This window comes from Scyliorhinus torazame, chromosome 15 (genome assembly GCF_047496885.1).
Source record: "Scyliorhinus torazame isolate Kashiwa2021f chromosome 15, sScyTor2.1, whole genome shotgun sequence".
In the NCBI taxonomy this organism is placed as follows: Eukaryota; Metazoa; Chordata; class Chondrichthyes; order Carcharhiniformes; family Scyliorhinidae; genus Scyliorhinus; species Scyliorhinus torazame.
The window spans coordinates 20,712,059-20,737,597 of record NC_092721.1 but is presented as its reverse complement, the minus strand read 5'-3'; the positions used below and the strand labels follow the sequence as shown (position 1 = coordinate 20,737,597).

The following is a 25,539-nucleotide window of genomic DNA, read 5'->3' as shown; positions in this document are numbered from 1 at the left end:
ACAATTTTTCTGCATGCCTTTCTGGAGTGTATGTGTTCCTTCCAAATCAGCTTGGATTATGATCAAATGGCACCTTGTTATTCTTACTCTATTAGTTCAGCATGTTTTAGCTGGGTCAGAATGATTGAGATCATATAAAAGCAACAGGCAAGTTTAAAACTGTTGGCTTTGGTTTAAAAATGTGTAAAATATTTTTATGCTCAGCTTAAAGTAGTGTGACACATTTTGGACAAATATCGCTGCACGAGTTCGCTCCTTAAAAAACAAAACAGCACTTCAAAATTAGCTTTTAAAACATGATTTTTAGAATTCTGCAACATTGAATGATTTTTCTCAAGTTGTTTAAACATAAAAACACCGTACCCATCCATAAAGACATAAATAATTGAGCAGAACTTGGGGAAAAAAAAGACCCCACCCAGTCCCCAGTAAATTTAGTGTGCAACTACCAAGTCAGTAGTTTTACCCGTGGAAATCATGGCAGTTGTGTTTGTTTGCTCTTGGTGTATTACATATTTGGGGACTTGAGTTACCTCAGGTAGGGATTCTTGACATTTAGCCACGTGTACAAAACACAAGCATTGGAGTCAGGCATGTCGGGACAATGGGTGCAATGCAAATAAGGGAAGAATTCCCCAAGGCGAGTTACTTCAACACAAATGCCAACAGGACAGTAAGGACTCAAAAGGCAGCAGGGAACGAGAGAAAGAAAAAAAATAGTTTGTTGGATACGAAAAACATGGGGAAAGAAAACTCAAGCCGACCAGTTATTTAGCAATTGTCCTGGAGAAAACCTCTCAGCATTCAATTTTACAAACATCACCCTTGCACTCCAAAAGAAAGGATATTATTAAAAACCTCTGTTCCCTCATTAAATTCAGTTATCTCACCTTTTCTTCACTGTTCAGGGAAACGTGCTCAGGGGCAAACATGTAGATGTGTAATGAAAAGACATTTCCCGTCAAATCTAACCAAAATCAGGAACCATTTTGAAAGCTGAAATCAAGCCGGGGCTGCTGTATTATTTAAGATAATCAGTTTTAGCATCAACATACATATGTATTTAATTTTGAAAACGTTTTACTCAGCACAACCATAGCTTAAACTTGGAAGCAGTGATGGCATCATAAATAAATGACATTTCCTTAATTTAAATCTCTTGGCTTTCTTTTAGCCTTGCAAAAATTGAGCTCGTGGCTAATTCAGCTAGTTATTTAGAAAACCATATATATCACTTCAAAGGAAGCAATCGATCAAAGACACTAAACTCTTACCTCTTCTTCCTCTAAGATAATAAAATGGAAGTTCAAAACACATAAGTTGGCCAATATTTAAAGTATTTGAGCTCTTGCTTTTGAACTAAATATCAGTAAACTTTGGTCTCAATTTCCTCCGACTTGAACTGTTGTTATACGTCTTCAGTTCGAAACCAAGATGTAGCAGAGTAGAGATGTCCTTAATATTGGTGAGTCTTAGGAATCAGCTTAACTGATGACAGGATTGATTCACATTCTTTGCTTTGACAATAAGAATGGATAACTCCACATAGTGATTGGGTTAGAACAAAGAACAAAGAAAAATTACAGCACAGGAACAGGCCCTTCGGCCCTCCAAGCCTGCGCCGATCCAGATCCTCTATCTAAAGCTGTTGCCTATTTTCTAAGGATCTGTATCCCTCTGCTCCCTGCCCATTCATGTATCTGTCTAGATACATCTTAAATGACGCTATCGTGCCCGCCTCTACCACCTCCGCCGGCAATGCGTTCCAGGCACCCACCACCCTCTGCGTAAAGAACTTTCCACACATATCTCCTTTAAACTTTTCCCCTCTCACCTTGAACTCGTGACCCCTAGTAATTGAGTGTCCCACTCTGGGAAAAAGCTTCTTGCTATCCACCCTGTCTATACCTCTCATGGTTTTGTAGACCTCAATGAGGTCTCCCCTCAACCTCCGTCTTTCTAATGAAAATAATCCTCATCTACTCAACCTCTCTTCATAGCTAGCGCCCTCCATACTAGGCAACATCCTGGTGAACCTTCTCTGCACCTTCTCCAAAGCATCCACATCCTTCTGGTAATGTGACGACCAGAACTGTATGCAGTATTCCAAATGTGGCCGAACCAAAGTCTTATACAACTGGAACATGACCTGCCAACTCTTGTACTCAATACCCCTTCCGATGAAGGAAAGCATGCCGTATGCCTTCTTGACCACTCTATCGACCTGCGTTGCCACCTTCAGGATACAATGGACCTGAACTCCCAGATCTCTCAGTACATCAATTTTCCCCAGGGCTTTTTCATTTAGTTCGCTCTTGAATTGGATCTTCAAAAATGCATCACCTCGCATTTGCCCGGTTTGAACTCCATCTGCCATTTCTCCGCCCAACTCTCCAATCTATCTATATTCGGCTGTATTCTCTGACAGTCCCCTTCACTATCTGCTACTCCACCAATCTTAGTGTCATCTGCAAACTTGCGAATCAGCCCACCTATACCTTCGTCCAGATCATTTATGTATAGAACAAACAAGTGATCCCAGCACGGATCCCTGTGGATTACTCCTGGCTGGAGGAGTTAATAATGTAGATCTGAAAGGAAAACATTGCTTCTAAATTGATTTTGAACTTGTTCATGTTCAGAACGGAAGAGAGTAGAGCTATTTTCTGTAGTGACGCAGATCAGTCTAACTGTAATATCCCGTGCAGGTCTTACGGGGTGGGACTGATCATCTTCCCCGAGGTCCTCGCGGTGTACGATCTCCCCAACAAGGGGCGGTGGGATCTCTATTAAAAGTTGGATAAAAGGTCGGCCAGTAAGGCACCGACTAGACAGAGAGGAACTCTGATATATATACCAGGCAGTGTCTATATATCATACTGCAAATAAAATAAAGTTCTTTATTCTACTCGGTGTGGACTCCCAGTGTCCTTATTAAACTGACAATGAGGGTGGGATGCAGGCTTTCTCCTCCAAGTTCTCGGAGCTGACTGTGGAAGATGGTATCCTCCTGTGGGGCAATAGGTTTGTTGTTCCAGAGAAGGGCCAGGCAATTGTGTTGAAGGAATGTCACAACAGGCACCCCGGAGTGTCCAAAATGAATCTACTGGCGAGAAGCTACGTCTGGTGGCCGGGTACGGATTCGGATATCGAGACGTTGCCCAAACAGTGCTCCGTCTGTCAAGAGCACCAGAAGCTCTCCGCGACGGAATCCCCACACCCTTGGGAGTGGCTGGGGCACCCTTGGGCTTGCGAGTATGCCGATTTCACTGGTCCATATCTGGGCTTGATGTTTCTCGTCCGGGTGGACGCTCACTCCAAGTGGTTGGAGGTCCACAAGATGGTGATGATCTCTTCCCGGGCGACCGTCGAGCGACTGCACATTTCTTTCCACCCATGGAATCCCCGAGGTGCCCGTAACAGATAACGGGGCCTCATTTACGAGCAAAGACTTTGCTGCTTTGTCAAAAGCAACAGAATTCGGCATGTCCCCACAGCCCCATACCATCTAGCATTGAATGGCTTAGTGGAGAGGCCATGCAGATGGCTAACTGGAGGCTAAACAGACTTCGGGCTCGATGGACATCAGGCTGGCACGATTTTTATTCTCACACAGGACCACACTGTATACAGTAACTGGGATGGCCAGCTGGGTCGTAGGCTTCGTACCCGACTGAGTTTGATTCTCCTGGACATCAGCTCAAAGGTGCGCCGTAAGCAAGATTTGCAAGGATGTTGCCCAGTTAGACGTCGACCTCTTCACACCTGATGATGCGGTGTTCGTTCATAACTTCAAAGATGGTGATCGCTGACTCTTTGGGATTGTCGTCCGAAAAACAGGACGGGTCTCACACCAAGTTTGGGTCCAGGGTCAACTGATGAGAAGCCATTTGGGTCACATTTGCTCACGGAGGTTGCTCCCTTGTGAGGTTCATCAGAAAAATCCTGTCCTGGATCCTCCAACTCCATTGCTGAACCAGCCTGTTGTGTCGCCTCCAGTCTCTTTCGACACTGATATACCCGATGTTGTATCTTTCGACTCTAAAGTGGAGACGCAGACATCGGAGGTTTCGGAAGCCGATTCAACAGTTCAGCGCCTCCTGCTGATCGTTCACTATGGCATTCCTACCGCAGGCGACGTTCGCCGGAGAGGTATACGCCGACTAATATCCGGCACATCAGATACACAACAAACGGCTGCAATCGAGGAGAGTCCAACGTCCTCCACCTGCTCCTCCTACTTATCGGTCGTCAAGGGGGTCTTTGGAGTTTGGAGGGGAAGGAATATAATATCCCACACGGGATCTACGGGGTAGGAATGATTTTTCTTCCCTGTGGTCCTTGTGGAGTATTTTGACTGAGGGAAGAAACCGGAGTACCGGGAGGAAACCCAGGCAGACACAGGGAGAATGTACCAACTCCACACAGACAGTCACCAAAGGCCAGAATTGAAACTGGGTCCCTGGCGCTGAGAGGCAGCAGAGCTAACCACTGTGCAACCCATTAAAATGGCGCAGTCACCGATTCAACTATTATGCAACACAAAATAGACTTAATAACGAAACAAGAATTCACAAATATTCATTAGGTTAAAGTCCCAGTTCGGGGCGTAAAGGATAATCATAACAACCAGGGTGCTCACCAGAGAGCCACAGACAATTACATATCTGCCGTTGGGGTTGGCCAATATCTTATAGGCAGAGAACTGGACCCTTTTATTAATTAGAATCGCCACACCCCTGGCCCGACCATCAAAAGCCAAATGAAAGACTGGCTCTACCTTCCCCTTGCGCGGCCTAGTTTGGTCTCTGACTGCAGACCCGCAAATGAGTCTCTTGCAAAAACACATTGGAGTTTGAAGGTGAACAAATGCCTTCGACCTTTTCACTGGCCCATTCAAGCCCCAAACGTTCCAGGTGACCAAGCAAATTTGGGGTCTCCCATCCTTCTCAATCCGGAGACAGCCAGTTTCACCAAGAGAGGTTACCCAAGGGATACTTAAAAAGTAAAGTCGAGGCAGCACGGTGGTGCAGTGGTTTGCATTGCTGCCAACGGCGCTGAGGACCCGGGTTCGAATCTCGGCCCTGGGTCACTCTCCGTGTGGAGTTTGCACATTCTCCCCGTGTCTGCGTGGGTTTCAACCCCACAACCAAAAATGATGCGCAGGATAGGTGAATAGGCCACACTAAATTACCCCTTAATTGGAAAACATAATTGGGTACTCTACATTTAAAAAACAAAGTACAGTAAACAGATCCACCCAAGATGGCCACCCCACCAAGTCAACAAACTGGACAAAAAGACACCGTCAGCAAACTACCCCCCCCCCCCCCCCCCCCATTGCCATTGTTCTTGAATACAACCACACCCAAGTACAAATGGAGCAAGACAAACAAAAACTATGAAAATCTATATCTAACAAACCCAAACTCATTATCTAAAAAACTACTATGATGATCTGCAGCGAACCCTTCAAAACAACTCCCGTTAGCTAAATAAGTTAGTAGGGAGGGCGTGAGCCAATTCAGGCGGGAATGTGAATCCACCATCTTACTAAACATACTTGAGAAGTACTGTGTGTGTGTTGGGCCTTCCAACCCCTCCGGCAGCCCCACAATTCGAATATTCTGCATCTTGGACCTATTCTCTCGGTCATTCGTCTTGGCCCTCAACGATTTATTTGTTTCAACCAACAAAGACAGCTCCGATTCCAGTGAGGAAATCCAATTGTGTGGCCCCTTTGATCGTGGCTCCCTGGACTTCCCTGGTCTGAGTGTTTTTCCCCCAGAGCTGCTAGAATGGGGGCCAAGGCCTCTTCGATTGATTTCCTAAGGTCCTCCGGCACAACACGTCGGTGCTTTTCGAATTCCTTCGCCAAGGTAATAGAAAGTACCTCGGCTGTTAGTGGAAGGCCGGAGCACCAGAAACTGAATCCGCCATTTTACCTGCTTATAAACTCCAAGAGGCCATGAAATATGTAATTAGCAGACTCCTTGGGATCGGGTTTCTGTAGAAACTCGTCTAGGGGCAAATGCTCAGGAAATTCAAACCTGTCATTTATCTTGATATTTTGATCAGTTTGTGGGTCATACATAAAACGCATAAGCTGAAGATGCAACACCGGTGGAAAGGTAAGAAACTTCACTTCCATTTCACATTCCTGTAAATCCATTGATGAGCTTCTGCTCCCAACCTTTTCCTTGACCTTTTTGGGCATTTCAGTCGTACAGGATCTTTATTACAATAATTCTGTGGGTTTACGAGAGGAAACACTCCAGGTACTAAGAAAAGGAGCAAAAAATATAGTAGTCCAGCAGGAGCCACCACGTGCACGTCTTCTCCCTGCATTACGCCACCAGAAGTTTTCCAAGAGGTAGTGAAAATTTTAAAAAGTATTTTCAATACAACTACGCAGATCGATATGGAAGGGGGTGTTGCCACAAACTTTGGGGCAGGCATCGATTTCACTGTTGCTAAAAAAAGATAAGGATCCGACGGAGTGTGGGTCGTATAGGCCCATATCACTTCTGAATGTGGGCGCAAAGGTATTGGCAAAGGTACTGGCGGGTAGGCTGGAGGAGTGCCTCCCGAAGGTGATAGGTGAAGATCAGACGGGGTTCGTGAGAGGGAGGCAGCTCTTTTCGAACATTAGGAGGGTATTGAACGTCGTTATGGCCCCGGCAGAGGGGAAGGAAACAGAGGTGGTTGTGGCATTGGACGCTGAGAAGGCGTTTGACCGGGTAGAATAGGGGTACTTGATGGCAGTTCTGGAGTGGTTTGGGATTGGACCAAGATTTGTGAACTGGGTAAAGCTACTATATAAGGAGCCGAGGAAGAGTGTCCGCACAAACAACATCAGCTTGAGATACTTTTCTCTCCACTGTGGGACAAGGCAGGGATGTCCTATGTCCCCCCTGCTGTTTGCCATTGCATTAAGAAGTTTGGGAGCATGGAAAGGAATAGTGCTGGGGGCGGGGGGGGGGGGGGGGGGGAGCATAGGGTATCCTTATATGCCGACGACTTGCTGTTATACGTGTCGGAACCGAGTGTGTCGACAGGGGGAATATTGGAGCTGCTTTGAATATTTTGGTCTTTCTCGGGGTACAAGCTGAATCTAGACAAGAGTGAGTATTTTGTGGTGTCTCGGCCGGGGGTGGGGGCAGGTGTGGGAGAGCTGCCATTCCGTAGGGCAGGGACTCACTTTAGGTATCCGGGGGTGCAGGTTGCCCAGGAGTGGGGGGGGGGGGCTTCGCAGGTACAACATCTCTAGTTTGGTGGGGAGAGTGAAAGCTGATCTGGCAAGGTGGGATGGTCTCCCTCTGTCACTGGCGGGTCGGGTACAGGCGGTTAAAATGAATGAGTTGCCACGGTTTCTGTTTATTTTTTAATGCCTACCGATTTTCCTGCCAAAGGTTTTTTTCGAGAGATTGCGGGAAGGATTAGCTTGTTCACATGGGGAGGGAAGGTGGCCAGAGTGAGAAAGGTGCTGCTACAGAGGGAAAGGCAGGCAGGGGGTTTGGGTCTTCCGAACCTGATGTATTACTACTGGGCGGGGAATGTGGAGAAGGTGCGGAGCTAGGTCAGAGGGGTTGATTCCCAGTGGGTCAGAATGGAGGAGAGTTTGAGCAGGCGGTCGGGACTGAAAGCACTAGCAACAGCGCCACTCCCGATAGCTCCGGGGAAATACTCAGGGAGTCCGGTAATAATAGCTTCATTGAGAATTTGGAGGCAGTTTCGCCAACACTTCGGGTTGGGGGCAGGATCAAGGGAAATGCAGATTCGAGGGAACCACAAATTTGAGCCAGGGAGGTGGGATGAAATTTTCAGAAATGGGAGAAGGGGATTAAGACACTAAAAGATTTGTTTCTTAGGGGCCGGTTTGCAGGACTGAAGGAGCTGGAAGCGAAGTATGGGCTGGAGCGGGGGGAAGTGTTTAGATACATGCAGGTTCGAGATTTTGCCATAAAGGAGATACAGAGCTTCCCGGTGGAACCGGCCTCCACATTGCTGGAGGAGGTGCTGACGACAGGGGGACTGGAGAAGGGGATAGTGTCAGTGGTTTACAGAGCTATTTTGGAAGAGGAGAAGGCACCACTGGAAGGGATCAAAGCAAAGTGGGAGGAAGAGTTGGGAGAGGTTGTGGAGGGCGGCTTCTGGAGCGAGGTGCTCCGGAGAGTAAATGCCTCCACCTCGTGCGCGAGGTTGGGGCTGATACAGCTGAAGGTGGCATACAGAGCACAAGTCACGAGGGCGAGGATGAGCGATTCTTTGAAGGAGTAGAAGATGTGTGTGAGCGTTGCGGGGGGGGGGGGGGGCCCTGCTAATCATGTTCATATGTTTTGGTCCGGTCGGCGGTTTTTAGGGTAATTTCCAAGGTGGTGCACGTGAAACTGGATTCGGGTCCCCGGGAGGCCATATCCGGGGTGTCGGACCAGCCAGGGTTGGAAACGGGTGCGGAGGCAGATATCGTAGCCTTCGCCTCGTTGATCGCCCAAAGGCGGATCCTGTTGTGTTGGAGAGCAGCCTCTCCATCCTGTGCCGGGCCCGGCGTGGAGGGGGGACCTGTTGGAATTCTTGACTCTTGAGAAGGTTAAATTTGAACTGAGGGGAAGGATGGAGGGGTTCTACAATTCATGGGCATTATTCATTATGCTCTTTCAAGAACTGGATAACATCGAACATTAGATGGGGGGGGATGGTTGGGGGGAGGAGGGCAATGTGTATTAAGGGTGACTATCGGTGATTCCTGCTTCCTTTCTGTCATTTGTTTATGTGAACATGTGGGCTAATGTTTGGGGTTTGGTGGAAGGATGGGATCGCTGTTATTGATATGGGGATTGACATATTTGGTGCTGATTATTGTTTGTTGTTGGTGGGTGTAAATTTGGGAGAAAACGTGAAAAAGGGGAATGAAAAATATTTTAAAAAACAAAAAACTACGCAGACAAAAATAATCATAGAAACCCTACAGTGATAACCACTGTGCCACAGTCAAAACAAATTTGTAAGATCCATTAAAGAGTTAAATAGCTACTCAAGCATGATGCAGTCTAGGCTGATAGTGTAGGAAATCAATGGTTATGAGCTAGCATCCTAATAATTCATGGCAGCATCCCTGGATGACTACTTGCTCAAACAATTGTGACACTCACAAATTAAATTGCAAGTGCTTTGAATGCCGACGGTTCAATGAGTTTGTCCCTTTCTTAGTGAAGCTTGTCTTTACTGGGGAGGGGAACTCACTACTTTTCTTTGCTGATAGGGTTGGTAGAGGCAGGACAGAAAAGCGGATTCTCTCCTTCCATTTTAATTGTGTGTATTAGAAATATAAACAGTGCAAAATGTCACCAGATTGCAGTCTAAATCCAGACACACAGAAAAATAACATTTTGGATGCCTCTCCGTTTCCCTTTCAGAACTTTTAGATGCTTTCTGATTCCAATGAAAAATGAAAATCGCTTATTGTCACAAGTAGGCTTCAAATGAAGTTACTGTGAAAAGCCCCTAGTCGCCACATTCCAGCGCCTGTTTGGGGAGGCCGGTACGGGAATTGAACCGTGCTGCTGGCCTGCTTGGTCTGCTTTCAAAGCCAGCGATTTTGCCCTGTGCCAAACAGCCCATAAATCCTCCCTTATGAACACCACAATGTGGTCTTTGGATTTATCTTCTGGCTATTGAGTAATCATTAATGTGTTAAATGTAACTACAACCCATGCACAGATAAAATAAAATGGTACTTGCCTGTTATAAATGGAAAGGACAGAGAGGACTGCCCCACCCTGTCAGAAATGTTAAAGATACAAACTTCACATTGCCTATTTGTAATAAAACCCAATTTGTTGTGAAGGAAGCCATGTCTGAATTCTGATTAATCTTTTTTGCTAGAATTTCTAGTGGAATGCCTGGTGGTAAGAATTTGTGGCTGGAGTCAAAGATGATGGTTCCAGTCTTTTCCCTGTTCAACCATAGTGTACTGCTTTGAGCAAGACTAACAAATGCTCAGCTGCAGGCAGCTATTATTTCTGACTCAGACTGTGAATTTCATCGTCGTGGTCTGGATCTTGCTGAATTCTGATGGCCTTTCCCTGCTGGCTCAGGAAAAGAACTCCCTTGCAACCATCTCTTTCTGCCTTTTCCATGGCTGTGGGCCCATCACAGGCCTCGCTCCACTTCAGCTTGTGACCTTTGCTCAAAGGTTTGGCCTTGATTTTAACGTTCTTTAGGTTTTCTATGAATGTGTCTTAAGGTAGATTTCCAAGTCTGTGCCATACCCATGGTGATGGGAGAGTTTCTTTAATTTAGGAATGTAATCTGCGACCGTCTCACTGTGAGACTGGCATATGCTTCCTTTCACGGAATGCATTTGCAATCTTAATCGCGCCATAATGAGTCCAGAATCTCACTGACTTCAGAATAGTCCATACTATTGGGATACTGCAGGCAACATTAGTAAGACATCTCCGCAAAAGCACCTGGCCCCATATTGGTGAGGAAAATATTTACTTTATCCTCATCCATGTTATTCGCTTTCAGCCAAATGTGTAACCTTTGTATTTACACTGGTCTTCTTTGCAAGGGTTGAATTTCCCCATTGTCCCCAAATATATCTTCAGTGTCATTTTTCAATAATGTGCTGTGCTGACTCAATGTGTACCTGAGTATGATGCACAAACATTGACTAATCTTTCAAACCGCTCAAATTTCTCAGTTAACTTTAGGAGTTTCAAAAAGTGAGTCACAACGTTCTTCAGTCTTAATTTCTCAAATTGAATGTAACAAAACAAAATTCTATCCTATCCGCCGTGTCATTTTTCTGCTGTTTATCACACCGAGTAAACCACCCTCAATCTGCAGGCAATCATTATTGAACTAACTTCATTTACACCTCCCATGGCAAAGAGGACAATATAGGAAACTGCTCAGATCTTACAATATACTACACTGTGGAATTTGTGGCTCACCCAGGGTTGAATATCTGACAAGTGGACTGGCAGCAAAGAGGCAAGGAAGTAGTCATAGAATCATTACTGAACAGAAGGATGCCATGAATTCTGTACCGACTTGTTATGTGCCAGGGTTTAGAGAACACCAAAGTGTATCATGGAGTTCACCTGACCCACCACTTTTAATAGATTGTGGTAATGGGGAGCACAAGGGTCCACTTTACAGGTGTGATGCAACAGAGATCTAAAGTACTTTTAAAACAAAACCATGTTTATTTACGAATCCAGTTAACTCTTTACAAACCCACAGTAAACATCTTAACAACTATCAACACCAATTATCCCCACAGATATAATATTCTATAAGTAGCCCATCATAACTTTCCTAACAACATCCATAAGACCAAAATACCCTTTTTACAGAAAGACAGCAGGTTGAAATTCTCTATAGAAACAGGTATTACTTTGAAATCCTCAAATGATCTGGAGAGAGTCTTTCGATTGCAGAGATCAATGCAGCTTCTTGCTGTGACTGCAGCTTCTTCAACTCCGAAACTAAAACACAGACACACACCAGCTTTTTTGCTCAAAGCGAAAGTAAAAGCAGAGTCACAGCTCAGCTCCACCCACACACGGACATCAGTGCAGCTATTTGATAAACACCCATTTCTTAAAGGTACATCCACTACAGCTATTTGATAAGCATCCATTTCTTAAAGGTACTCTCACATGACATACTCTCTGCATGAGCAATCCAGCTAGCCCCACTCTTTGCTCATTCCCATTAGCCTTGCAATTTTTCTCCTTTCTTGCACTTCTCTAATTCAGTTTTGAATGTCTTGCTTGAATCTATCTCCACTTTAAATTGGTGTCTGGTTTCTTGACTCTCCGCCAGTTGGGGCAGCTTCTCTCTATCCCTTCTGGCTGGACCCCTCGCGATTGTGAACATCTCCATTAAATCTCCTCTTAGCCTTCTCTCCTCTGAGGAGTGCATCCCCAGCTTCTATAATCTATCCACCTAACTGAATACCTGCAGCCCAGAAATGACACTGGTAGTTTTGCAGTTAGCAGCATAGCTTCAGTGCTCACACTCATCGTAAAGAAAACTGCCCAAAAAGAGCTAGCAATCATGGTGGTGTGGCTTCTCCTTGCTCAATTTCAATTTAGCATCACACCAGGGGATCTCTGGTATGCAGCAGTATTGACAATAGCAAGCAGAATAAGCAGGCAATCACAGTATTCTCAAAGACAGCAAATCAACAAATTAAAAGCACGCTATCCATCCCTTTTAGGTTAAAATTTAAGATGGATAAATAAATGATGATTGGACTCAGAAGCTAAACTATGAATATATAAACAATTTTTTAAAAAGTGGAATCTTATCATAATGAAGATATTCTACAAATATAAAATGAGTTTTTCAGTGCCAGTGAGGGCGTTTGGTAATAATTATAAAGTTAGTACATTGTTAAAAATCCAGTTATACCTCATTCAAGGGCTAACAGAGTTTGTGCGAAAGTTTTCATGAATTCAGATGACTCAGGAACTGCATTCTCAGAGGAACCTCAACAGTGCATCTTTTGGAGGAGTGTAGTATCACTATCACTGAGAGCAATATCTGGATTTTCACATGATTCTGTACGCTCCTGAAGTTGCTGTCAGTTTCAGCGAAGTAACGATAGTGTGAATGCTGGCAGCATCACAAAGTCTAGGCAAATATTTTTTCAATTCCTGTTTTCTTCATGTATTTTTGAAAATGCAATCTCCCACACTGCTTTCATTGTTATTAACTGTTTGTTTTAAAAGCCACCAACGTACAAAAGAAGTAAATTAGATTTTGAAAGCTTTCCAAACCTGCCTACAAAAGGCATATTTATATAAACTTGTTTTTATGATGTGCTTGCTGACATTTCAATGACATGACACTAACAGAACCAGCTTTTCATGATGTGGGTGACAGGACATCATTCAGTTCACAAACTGACCAGGACTTGATTTTCAAACACCTAAAGATATTGTCACAAGAGAAAAAAATGGTACCATTTGCCAACATGATTACATCAGGGAATATAGCTAGTTAGAATAATCAAAAACACGATTCTGTTAAAACAAGATTATGAGAGCAAAAGCAATAAAAGCTAAAGCAGCAAAGGTCTACATTTTTACATTGTATTAAGACTTGCTACTAATATCTAAATATTGCTATCTGAGGAAGAAAACATTGTTCAGTATGCATTACCTGGCAGCTGGCACATTATAATCCTGAAACAATAATTTGTTTCTATACTTCATGTTATGGCAGTTTCTGTTTACTAAGAACTAGAATACTTTACATTCCTTGGAACCTATGCTTCCTCACAATGTTTAGCTAGCTGCCAGCTTCATTTAAAAATAAGTCGAACTCCATGAGCACCAATTCAACAAGGGAGGTAACAGTACATCCAGAATAACTCTCTTAAAATAATCTGCTTATCCAGATCACCATAAACTATAATTATTCTGTTCTAGCATTTGCAGGACACTGCACCATTCCAGGTGCCTTAAAAAAAAACATTAGCTCCATTCATATTGAAAACCAGAACATTTTAAAATTTAGACTGATGGCAGTACTTAACCACTATCTCAGAACTTGTGAAAATAATCATGTTAGCTCCTGAGATAGATAAAAGGTCACCAGATAATCGTATAATATTCAAGTCATGGTCAAATCTAAATTTGACTGACTTTTAGCCCAAAAAATCCAAACTCTTTGCACATACCACTCGCTCACCGTTGAAGTCAAACTTGCCCTGGTGCAAGCCTACCCACTGATAGAATTGTATACAATTGTTCAGCTCCAGTTGTCTGCGCTTGTCAACCTGTGACGTCAAGGCGGCCACCTCATTGCTGCGCAGTGCGTTCCTGCCAAACTCACCCTCTAATATGGCAACATGATATAAGGAGGAGTGGTGGTTACAGCCCAGTTCAAACTTAAAGTCATTGAGATTGCAGAGCCGACAAATAATTGTGTAGAAACTAGATGATTCAAGATATCGGAGAAGAACTTCAGAAATTGAAGGACACTTTTTATACACTTTCGGCTCATTTTGGGGGCAGAGTTGGCCGGTACAACTCTGCAATAGCGAGACAATGGGAGAGGGGTGGATTTCAATCCCTTGAAACTATTACTCATAAAAGTTAACCCCTTACTTTTTGGCTCAAAATTTAGCCTGAGACACTATTTTTATACACGTACACAGAGTATAAAAGTTAGTTTCCACCATGGGCCTGTGCTGGCTCTTTGAAAGAGCTATGGTCACACTACCCTCTCCTCAGTCATAGACATTTTTTCTTTACAATTATAATTCAATTCCCTTCTGAAGGTCACACTTACATCTGCTCCCACCATCCTTTCAGGCAGTATATTCTATATTATCAAACCGTGTGCGAAAAAAAACCCCAACCCCCTCTGGTTCTTTCGCTAAATAACACAATTACGAGTATTTAACTATCTTGACAGTCTATTTAAAATTACTGGGATGCTCTAATTCTAATAGATTTTGCGGAGTACTGTATTTACACAATATTAATCTACTTTTACCACTTCCATAGTAATTTTTAAAATTGCTGGCATTATTTGGCACGAAAATTCAAAAGGAATACAATGACAAAGGTTTTCTTTACTTACTCCTTTTGACAGACTGTGTACTACACTGTCATGGTCTTTCATCAACACTTGCAATCTACGTTAGGTAGCAGAATAGATAAGAGGCCCAAGTGAAAGAATTGAAACTTAATGAGTAGTGCATGGAACACAGATGTATTGCCCTCAAATTAATCTCCCTTTTAATCACATTATCCGGATCTGCTTCGACAACCTTGCTACCATTTTTTAGGAAATGGGCCAAATTTTGTCAAGCTTGCATTCATGTTCACTACTGAATCAGCCATTTAAACACTGTGACTACAAGAGCAGGCCAAGGCTGGGAATTCTAATCCCCAGAACCTTTTCACCATCTACAACTGCAAGTCATGATGTGGAATACTCTCTACTGGCCTGTATGAGCGCAGTTCCAATAACACAAGAAGTCCAACACCCTCTGGGACAAAGCAGCCCACTTGATTGGCATCCTACATTAAATATTCATTATCCCCATCAACGGCATACCATGCGTACCGCATATTAGATGATTGCAGCAACTCACCAAGGCTTCTTTGACCTTCCAAACCTCGAGAAGAATAAGGCCATCAGGCACAAGAAACACCAACATCTGCAAGTTCTCCTCCAAGTCATACATCATCCCGACTTGGAAACAAATGACCATTTCTTCATCATCTCTGTGTCCAAATCTTGGTACTCCCTCCAGCTAACTGTGAGTGTACGTACCTACCTCACAAAGACTTAAATAATTCAAGGCAGCAGCTCACTACCACCTATGGTGTGCAATACATTTTTTACCTTTAACAGTTTTATTTTAAATCACACTTACATGCTCAATAGAATGTCATCGCAGTGTGTGGTTAATTTGTAGGCAAAACCTTCATGCTGACTAGAAATATTTAATGAATGGGTGATGACCACACCCACATCCATTTAATTTTCACCCTTTGCAGTGAATGGCCATTTGTAGTTTAAATATATCAAGAAATAGGCACTCCCATACTCCATTTCACAGACTATGAAACCCTATCGTTATTGTATTTTCATACTGTCCCTACATGAGAAACAAAGAAAAGTCTTGTAGCTTGCAGCAAGTTTAAGCTGAATACTGCTTGATAAGAACAAATTATGAGGCTGATTTCCCCAACCAGGTGCTCGCAAATGGTCGGACAATCAGTGGGCTGTCTTGCGGTATTTTGGCTAGTGCTGCTCCTTTCTGGAGGAATTAGCCCTTACATGCCCAAACATGGTTTCCAGGAGGTTGTAAGTGTTTACACTCTTCAAAAGAGATTACATGCGTGGAATGCAAAAATACACAAATTTGACTACCGTGAATAAGAAAAATGCAAGTACATTCCTTGTAAATCTTACATGTACATGGTAGTAGAACCAAGACATAAATCAATGAATAGACAACTACAGAATTTGATGGGCTGCACGGTGGCTAGCACCGCAGCATCATGGCGCCATGGACCGAGGTTCGATCCCGGCCCCGGGTCACTGTCCGCGTGGAGTTTGCACATTCTCCCCGTATCTGCATGGGTCTCACCCCCATAACTCAAAGATGTGCAGGATATGTGGATTGGCCACACTAAATTGCCCCTTAATTGCAAAGAAAAGAATTGGATATCTTACATTTTTTAAATGATTATAATTTTGAACTTTTAAACATGATCTAGTTCTTCAGTCTGCATCACTTTGCCAAGTCGACCTCATGTTCCCTAGAAATCAGGGTTCATCCTTCTTTATCAGCTTAATAGTGACATCTAGGCCCAGGGGGCGGTCTACGAGTATGGGGAAAAGGCAAGCCGGATGTTGGCGCATCAGCTTCGGAAGCGGGATGCAGCTAGGGAGATCGGGGGAGTTAAGGACAGGGGAGGGAGTGTGGTGCGGAGTGGGGTTGGCATCAATGGGGTCTTCAGGGACTCCTACGAGGAATTGTACCAATCCGAGCCCCCACGGGAGGAGGGAGGGATGGGCCGTTCCCTGGACCAATTGAGGTTTCCAAAGGTGGAAGAGGGACTGGTGGCGGGACTGGGGGCCCCGATTGGGCTAGAGGAGCTGATCAGCGGGATAGGAAACATGCAGGCGGGGAAGGCACCGGGGCCGGACGGTTTCCCGGTCGAGTTCTATAAAAAATATATGGACCTGTTGGGCCTGCTGTTAGTTAGGACCTTTAATGAGGCAAGGGAGGAGGGGGCTTTACCCCCGACGATGTCCCGGGCACTGATCTCCTTGATCCTGAAGCGGGACAAGGATCCCCTGCAATGTGGGTCTTACAGACCGATTTTCTTGCTAAATGTAGATGCCAAGGTGCTGGCGAAGGTCTTAGCCACGAGGATTGTGTGCCGCAGATCATCCATGAAGGCCAGACGGGGTTTGTGAAGAGGAGACAGTTGAACGCGAATGTGCGGAGGCTTTTGAACGTTATCATGTTGCCGGCGAGGGAGGGGGAGATAGTGGTGGCGATGGACGCTGAGAAAGCCTTCGATAGGGTAGAGTGGGGGTACCTGTGGGAGGTGCTGAAGAGGTTCGGGTTTGGGGAGGGGTTTGTCAGGTGGGTTAGGCTGTTGTATGAGGTCCCGATGGCGAGTGTGGCCACAAATAGGAGGAGGTCCGAGTACTTCGGTTGCACTGAGGGACGAGACAGGGGTGTCCCCTGTCCCCCCTGCTCTTCGCACTGGCGATTGAACCCCTGGCTATGGCACTGAGAGTCGAGGAACTGGAGGGGGTTGGTTCGGGGTGGGGAGGAGCATAGGGTGTCACTTTATGCGGACGACCTGCTGCTGTATGTGGCGGACCCGGTGGGGGGAATGCCAGAGGTAATGAGGATCCTTAGGGAATTCGGGGACTTTTCGGGGTACAAGCTCAATATGGGGAAGAGCGAGCTGTTCGTAGTTCAGCTAGGGGACCAGGAGAGGGGGATTGGCGAGCTCCCACTAAAAAGGGCGGAGAGGAGCTTCAGATATTTGGGGGTCCAGGTGGCCAGGAGCTGGGGTGGGCCCTGCATAGGCTTAACTTCACAAGGCTGGTGGAGAAAATGGAGGAGGAGTTCAAGAGGTGGGACGCGATGCCGCTGTCCTTGGCGGGGAGGGTGCAGCCAATCTAAATGACGGTGCTCCAAAATTTTTTGTTCCTGTTCCAGTGCCTCCCCGTGTTTATCCCGAAGGCTTTTTTCAGGCGGGTTAACAGGAGTATAATGGGGGTTTGTGTGGGCGCGAGGGATTCCGAGGGTGAGAAGGGTGTTCCTGGAGCGGAGTAGAGATAGGGGAGGGTGCTGCCCAACCTCTGTGGGTACTACTGGGCCGCCAATGGTGCGCAAGTGGGTGATGGAAGGGGAGGGGGCTGCATGGAAGAGGCTGGAGACGGCGTCCTGTGCGGGTACGGGTCTGGAGGCGCTGGCAACGGCGCCGCTGCCGCTCCCTCCAAGGAGGTACACCACAAGCCTGGTGGTGGTGGAGGCCCTCAAAATTTGGGGGCAGTGGAGGCGGCATAGGGGGGGGGGAAGTTGGGGCCTCGGCGTGGACCCCATTACGGGGGAACCACCGGTTCGCCCCAGGAAGAACAGGTGGAGGGTTTTCAGGGTGTCACAGGGCAGGGATACGAAAGTTGGGGGACCTGTTTGTGGACGGGAAGTTTGCGAGCTTTGGTGAGCTGGAGGAGAAGTACGGGCTTCCCCTGGGGAACACCTTCAGGTACTTATAGGTAAGGGCATTTGCCAGACGGCAGGTGATGGAATTCCCGCGGCTACTGCCACACACAGTACAGGACAGGGTGCTCTCAGGGGGGGTGAGTGGGAGTGGGGAAGATCTCGGAAACTTACCAGGTGATGCAGGAGGAGGAGGAGGCCTCGGTGGTGGAGTTGAAAGGTAAGTGGGAGGAGTTGGGAGAGGAGATCGAAGAGGGGACGTGGGCAGATGCCCTAGGGAGGGTGAATTCTTCCTCTTTGTGCGCGAGGCTCAGCCTCATACAGTTTAAGGTGCTGCACAGGGCACACATGACCGGGACAAGGATGAGCCGGTTCTTTGGAGGTGAGGACAGGTGTGTTCGGTGCTCAGGGAGCCCAGCAAATCACACCCATATGTTCTGGGCATGCCCAGCGCTGGAGGAATTTTGGAAGGGCGTAGCGAGGACGGTGTCGAGGGTGGTAGGATCCAGGGTCAGACCGGGCTGGGGGCTCGCAATATTTGGGGTGGCAGAGGAGCCGGGAGTGCAGGAGGCAAAAGAGGCCGGAATTCTGGCCTTTGCGTCCCTGGTAGCCCGGCGAAGGATTCCCCTTCAGTGGAAAGATGCGAGGCCCACAAGCGTGGAATCCTGGATCAGCGATATGGCAGGGTTCATTAAATTGGAGAGGGTGAAATTCGCTTTGAGAGGGTCGGTACAAGGGCTCTTTAAGCGGTGGCAACCGTTCTTAGACTTTCTGGCAGAACGATAGACATTGGTCAATGGCAGCAGCAGCTCGGGGGGGGGGGGGGGGGGGGAGGGGTTTACTTTATTTTTGTTTCTGTTATTTACACTGGAGGGTCTGAGGGGGTGTATACACCTGTTGTCTTAAGTCGGGGTGTTAATGTTAATTTATTATTTATGTACAGGGCGGGGAGGGGTTTGGGGGGGTTGCTTTTTTAGTTTGTGTTTTGTACTGAACCCTGTTGGGTTCTTTTTTCTTTCTCATTTTATTATTGATATTTTATGAAAACCTTTAATAAAAATTATTTTTTAAAAAAGTGACATCTAGGGATCGAATAGGCAACTCAAATAATCAATTCCGGCTTACTGGAATAGATCATCTACCACCATGTTTTCTCATCTTTGGCTGTGGATGAATATCTATTTTATCAGAATGAGGCTTTCTTTAACATTTAATGAGTAAATCAGCAGTATATTTAAAATAATTACAAACCTCTCTGTTCTCCCTTTATTGTTGAAACAAAAGATACTCTTTCCTGTGCCATCTCTCATCATAAAATATGTTGCACCTACGGCACTCACTTCTCACACGTTGAAACACTAACATGAAGCCACTTATTCAGCCCAATCTTTTGGCCCTATCCCTTGGGACACATAACTCATATCTTTAACCCATTTCAATCAAAACACTTTCCATAAAAAAAGGCCCAGAATATAAATCTTATAGAATGCTTCCAACTGACTGGGATAACCTGGTTCATTGATTAGTACCAAATACTTGGAATAACCTGTTAGATGGGTTGTCCAGGCACAAATCCAATGACAGAACTATGTAGACAAGCATTTTGTGAACCATGGACATCTCAGCCCTCACTGGACGTACGTTTATTAGTCAGGCTGCTATGTAATCAGCCTACAAATTGTAGAAACAACAAGCAATAACTGAACTTCATTCAGTATCTATTGTAGCCAGTAATAAATAATCCTTTGAGGACAAACATGCATCATTTCTGCCATACGACTTCCGATGGCGGGGTGTGCTGAGTAGTCGCAGGAAATGTGGCTCGCCTGAAAACGTGGAAATTGCCGCTTTTAGCCCGAAAATAGGCCACTAAGCCAGAAAAACCTGCCCCAACCCTTCTCCAAGATCATCATAGGCACGGAGAGGTGCGCGCAAAAACTCAAAAGAGCCGGCAGAATTAGGAAAAGTCTGGAGAGGAAAGTCAAAGCGGCGAGCACACGGAGCGAAATGGAGCCGGCCACAGCCAATCGGGCCGGGTCGCCGACACACACACCAGACTACCCGCCAATAAGCCAGTGGATGCAGTCCCTAACACCGGAGCTCCTCAAATATAGGGGCTGGATTAGCAGCACAGGGCTAAAGCGCTGGCTTTTAAAGCAGACCAAGGCAGGCCAGCAGCACGGTTCAATTCCCGTACCAGCCTCCCCGAACAGGCGCCGGAATGTGGCGACTAGGGGCTTTGCACAGTAACTTCATTTGAAGCCTACTTGTGACAATGAGCGATTTTGATTTCATTTTTTCATTTTCATATAGGGAGGCTATTAAGTTGAAGATGATGGCGGCAGTGAAAGTGTTGGTTGTGGATGCCTTGGCCTCTTTCTGAAAAAGACGGAGCAGCGGTTGGAAGCGCCGATAAGGGAGCTTGAAAAAGCAGCAACCGAACAAGGTGACCTGATCGCCTCACTGGAGGTGGAGGTGAGAAGGTTGGAGGCGACCGAAGGAACGCTTAAGGGGAAGGTTGAGAATCAGGAGAACCGGTCGCACCGCCAGAATATCCGCATTGTGAGCCTGCCAGAGGGTATGGAGGGCAGGAACCGCATGGAGTATATGGCCCAGATGTTGGGCAAGTTGGTTGGGGGAGGGAAAAACCCCCCAAACTCTCAGAGGTGGCCAGGGTCCACAGGTCACTTCGGCAGAGGCCAAAAGTAGGAGACTAGCGACAGGCAATCATTGCCAAGCTGCATCAGTTGCAGGAGAGAGAACGGATCCTGAACTGGGCAAGACAGTTACGGTCCTGTAAATGGGAGGGACACTCAATCCGTGTGTACCAGGGCATTGGAGCGGACTTGGCCAAATGCAGAGCCAAATTCAGTGCAGCTAAGGCGGCTTTGTGCAAGAGTATGGTTCGGGATGCTGTACCTGGCCAAGCTATGGGTAACCTTCCAGGGCAAAGAACATTATTTTACTGCACCGACCGAAGCGTTCGATTTGTGTGGAGAGAAGGACTAGGAAAGCAGCAGCAGCAATAATGAGAGACTTTAAGACAATTGCGCGGGAGAAAGCTGCCATACTTTCAAACTGTTGCAAGTCCCAGGAAGGAGGGAGGGACCACAGTAAGGTACAGAAACGGTAAGGATAGAGTGAGGAACACAACAGGTAGGGGGAGGTAAAGATAGCTCCGGGGGTGGGGAACTACACTAGAGAGCAGGCTAGCACAGGGAGGTATGGGGAAAGGGGGGGGGGGGCCACGCCACAGCTGCTGACGGGAAGTGCCTGCCTGGCAGTGGGGGGGGGGGGGGGGTGATTAAAACCCGAGGCACTGAGGAAGAACGGGGGGGGGGGGGGGGGGGGGGCGGAATAAGATGGTGGAGGGGGATGGAAGGGATGATTACAACAGGTCGCACATGGCGCCAGCAGGAACAAGGACACCAAGAACAGCCACCTTGGATGGTTCCCAAACAAAGGGAAATCCCGGAGTGCTGAGGCACATCAACATGGAGAATATGGCAACGTCATCAGGAGCGCGACAGGGTGAGACAGAAACCCCCATCAAGATAGTCACTGGAACATCAGGGGTCTTAATGGCCCAGTGAAAAGATCCAGAGTCTTCACCCATTTGAAAAGCCTGAGAGCCGATGTAATGTTCCTCCAAGAAACTCACCTGAGGGAGAAGGACCAACTGAGGGTAAGAAAAAGCTGGGTAGGACAGACATACCATTCGCGTCACGGGATGAGGGCTAGCCATACTGCTCAAATAAGAGGACGGTATTCATGGCGACATAGATGGTTACGGACCCGGGGGTGTGGTATGTCATGGTTAGTGGTGCCCAGTTAATGTGTACACTCCCAGCTGGGACGCCGCTGACTTCATAAAGAAACCCATGGCAGAATCCTCGACATAGACTCCCACTGACTCATTATTTTTTTGGGGGGGTGGTTTATTTCCTGAACGACATGTTTTGATTTTGTCTTGTTGTACAAAGTATGTTATGAAATGTTAAAACCTTAAAAAACGATATTGTTAAAAAAATTGTCATACAATTTACCTCTTGACTTAATTCATTAGCATGGATCTTCTGACAATCCACATCTCTTCGAAGGAGTGAATTCTGCTTTTCCAATTGCAACAGCCTTCTTGCAAGATGAACACTGTGAGAAGAAAGGGGTTAGCAATTAATGGACTGAAGCACATTTGTTCATTTAGAGTTACAATGTCCCACAAGGCATCTGTGATTACAATTTCTTAATATAGCTGGGTGGTAAAGAAGCTTACCATTTGTAATCCAAGGATCAGACAAAAGAATGAAGAAAAGTATAAGATTAATCTTCTCTGATCGAATTGAGTGGGAAAATACACATTTCACCAGTATCAGCTCGTGCTCTAAAAAGCTTGCGTTTGCCAATGATGGAACAAATTAATCAGACTGAACAGAATTACTTGATCTGACAAAATGATGTGGGAAAGTGTGGTCTCTTCCTCATTTTTATCATTACGCAAAGGTAACTTTGAACCAAGTGAATCTAATCATAACTGCTGCATGGTATGTTCAACTTACAGTAAATCAAAGCAGTTCAATGAAATGTATCAAGCCTTCGAGCATCTCCTTTGTTCAACACCTTTGTTCCATGAGGTTGCCAAACTTGGTTTCCAGCGCCGTTTTAGCCATGCTCAACACAACTTTTAAGAGCATCACCTCTTTCATTTGCAGCCCTCTGATCTGAACATTTTATTGAATTTTCACAAAAGAAATCCACACCTGGAACGTTGCTCTGTCTCTTCTTTTACAGAAGAAACTGATTTGTCCATCTTAAAAAAATGAATTCTGTTGAAAGCCATAACCAAGTAGGTACACCCAGTGATGAAATCTCAACTCGGTGAACAATGTCAAACCACACAGACCATTTTGTAAATACTTCAACTGCTGAATGACAGACTCTATATGTCCATAAAGTAAAGAAACATGCTTTTCTAAATAAAAATGCATTTCCAAAGATTAAAAATAACTATTCTACGTGATTGCAAATCAAATCCCATAACAAATTCAACAATATTAATCTTCCTATAGAAAATCAAACCAAACCAAAATAAATCATGCCGTTACGGTTATACATTGGGAAATGTGCCACTCAATACAGCATGTAAGGGCAACAACTTGAATGACATGCTATTGATAATACTGAGATCGTGTTTAGTTTACCATTTCACTTCAAAGTTTGTTTAAGAGGCAGGAAAAGACCTGCGCAATAGTAAATTAATATTCTGCAAGGTTATAGAAGTTCTCCACATTACCGTGACACATTTTAAAATTTCAGCGACTACAGAAATGAGTATGCCAAACGTTGATTGCTGAAATAATCAGCAAATAGTTTCTCGTGTGTGAAAAACTTTCAAAATATATTTTCAACTTTTATGAGGAAATAATTCAGAAACTACATATTCATACATATTTTACATATTCCACATAGCACAAATTAGATTACTGATCTTTAAGTGTAAGTGCATTCTCTGAAGCAATTTATATTCCATAAAAAGTACTCATAACAAGAACCACATGTCAAGAGATAAGTCTGAGGGACAACTGCCCCAGATGTCTTTTCATCCTATAAGATTTCCTCTTAGCATCCCACATTCATTATTTTGAACACAGGAGGTGCTACCTTCGTGGAATAAACTTAGCAAATCTTCTTTTGGAGAAAGGGTAAAGGATCATTGATCATCATCTTCATGATTCAGAACTGAGATGTGATAATGCATTGTGTGGCATTACATGTCTGCAAATACAAAAATATATTGATGCTTTCTTTTTCTTGTGGATGGCGTTCTCCGTGAGTACTCTCCATTAAAACCTCAAAACAAGGATAAACATCTGAATCTCAAACAGCGGAGGAAAGAAACACAACCAAGAACTCCCTTGTCCTCAGGGTACTCAGAGAAAATCGCACATCTTCAACAATCTCATCTATGTCCCAGCTGCAGCTTGCCACCCGTGGATTCCAAACGGGACTGTGGGAGAGAGTCATTAATCTGGTAAGCCCCACGAAGACCATGGGTACCATTTTGCTCAGGTTAGCCTAGGTAACAAGTTATACAGAATTCAACCCAATTCAGTCAGAAAAGTTGAAATAAAAATAGAAAATGGTGGAAAAAAAATACAGAAGGCTAGGCAGCATCTGTTGCAGTTAGAAATCCTAATTCTGTGAACAAAACAGGGTAGCCTATTCACACGCTAAGGTCTGATTGAGTTGAATTAATTCCTATTTTCTAAAATTACAAGACTTTTGGTTCCTGGTTGGTTAGTTCAGTTGGCTGGATGGTTGGTTTATAATGCGGCCCTACTGCAGCAACGCGGGGCAGCATGGTAGCACAGTGGTTCGCACTGTGGCATCACAGCGCCAGGGTCCCAGGTTCGATTCCCTGCCGGGTCACTGTCTGTGCGGAGTCTGCACATTCTTCCCCGTGTCTGCGTGGGTTTCCTCCAGGTGCTCCGTTTTCCTCCCACAATCCAAAGACGCTAAATTACCCTTAGAGGCCAAAAAGGTTTGGAGGGGTTATTGGGATAGGGTGGAAGTGAGGGCTTAAGTGGGTCGGTGAAGACTCGATGGGCCGAATGGCCTCCTTCTGCACTGTATGTTCTATGTTCTAATTCCCATACCAGCTGAGGTTATTCATGAAGGCCCTGCCTTCTTAACCTTGTCCCTGGTCCGAGGTGTGGTAACTCTCACATTAAATGACCACCAATCATCTCTCAAAGGGGAGACCAGCCTATAGTCCTCTGGGACTGCTGCAACATTTTGTTTCCTGCTGCTGATGATAATTGCATTTATTTGTCATGTGAGAGTACCTTTAAGAAATGGGTGTTTATAAATGGGTGTGTATATAAATATCTGTAGTGAGAGTACCTTTTAAGAAATGTTTGTTTACTACTGCAATGATGTCAGAGAGTGGGTGGAGCTGGGCTGTGTCAGCTTTTTACTTTCGTTTTTGATCTGGCTGCAGGGTGTGTTTTAGTTTTGTTTTCAGTGTTGGAGCTGAAGCCAGACCAAGCAGGTGTACTGCTGTTCTCTCTGCCATTAAAAGACGATCTCTTGATCATTTGGTGAATTCAGAATTAAAATGTTCTCAGTAGAGAATGTAAGCCGAATGTGCTTCTTTTGAAAGGTGTTTCTTCTGTCTTCTGGATGTTGTTTGTGAAGCTTAAAGGATTACTTAGTGCTGTAGTCTTTGGGGGTTGTATTTGAATTAATGGTTGCTAAGATGTTCACTGTATGTTTTAAAGAAGATTAACTTGAGTTCATAGAATAAACAT

At 45.3% G+C, this 25,539-nt stretch overlaps 1 protein-coding gene across 3 annotated transcripts in view; it reads right to left on the bottom strand.

Annotated features, from left to right (window-relative positions):
- pibf1 (progesterone immunomodulatory binding factor 1) overlaps positions 1-25,539 on the bottom strand; it is a 165,133-nt gene that overhangs the window by 33,646 nt on the left and 105,948 nt on the right. For all 3 annotated transcript variants that reach the window (XM_072476135.1, XM_072476139.1, XM_072476138.1), the window contains exon 14: positions 22,279-22,381. In XM_072476135.1, coding sequence (XP_072332236.1) covers positions 22,279-22,381 — 103 coding nt within the window. The remainder of the gene's footprint in view (positions 1-22,278; positions 22,382-25,539) is intronic.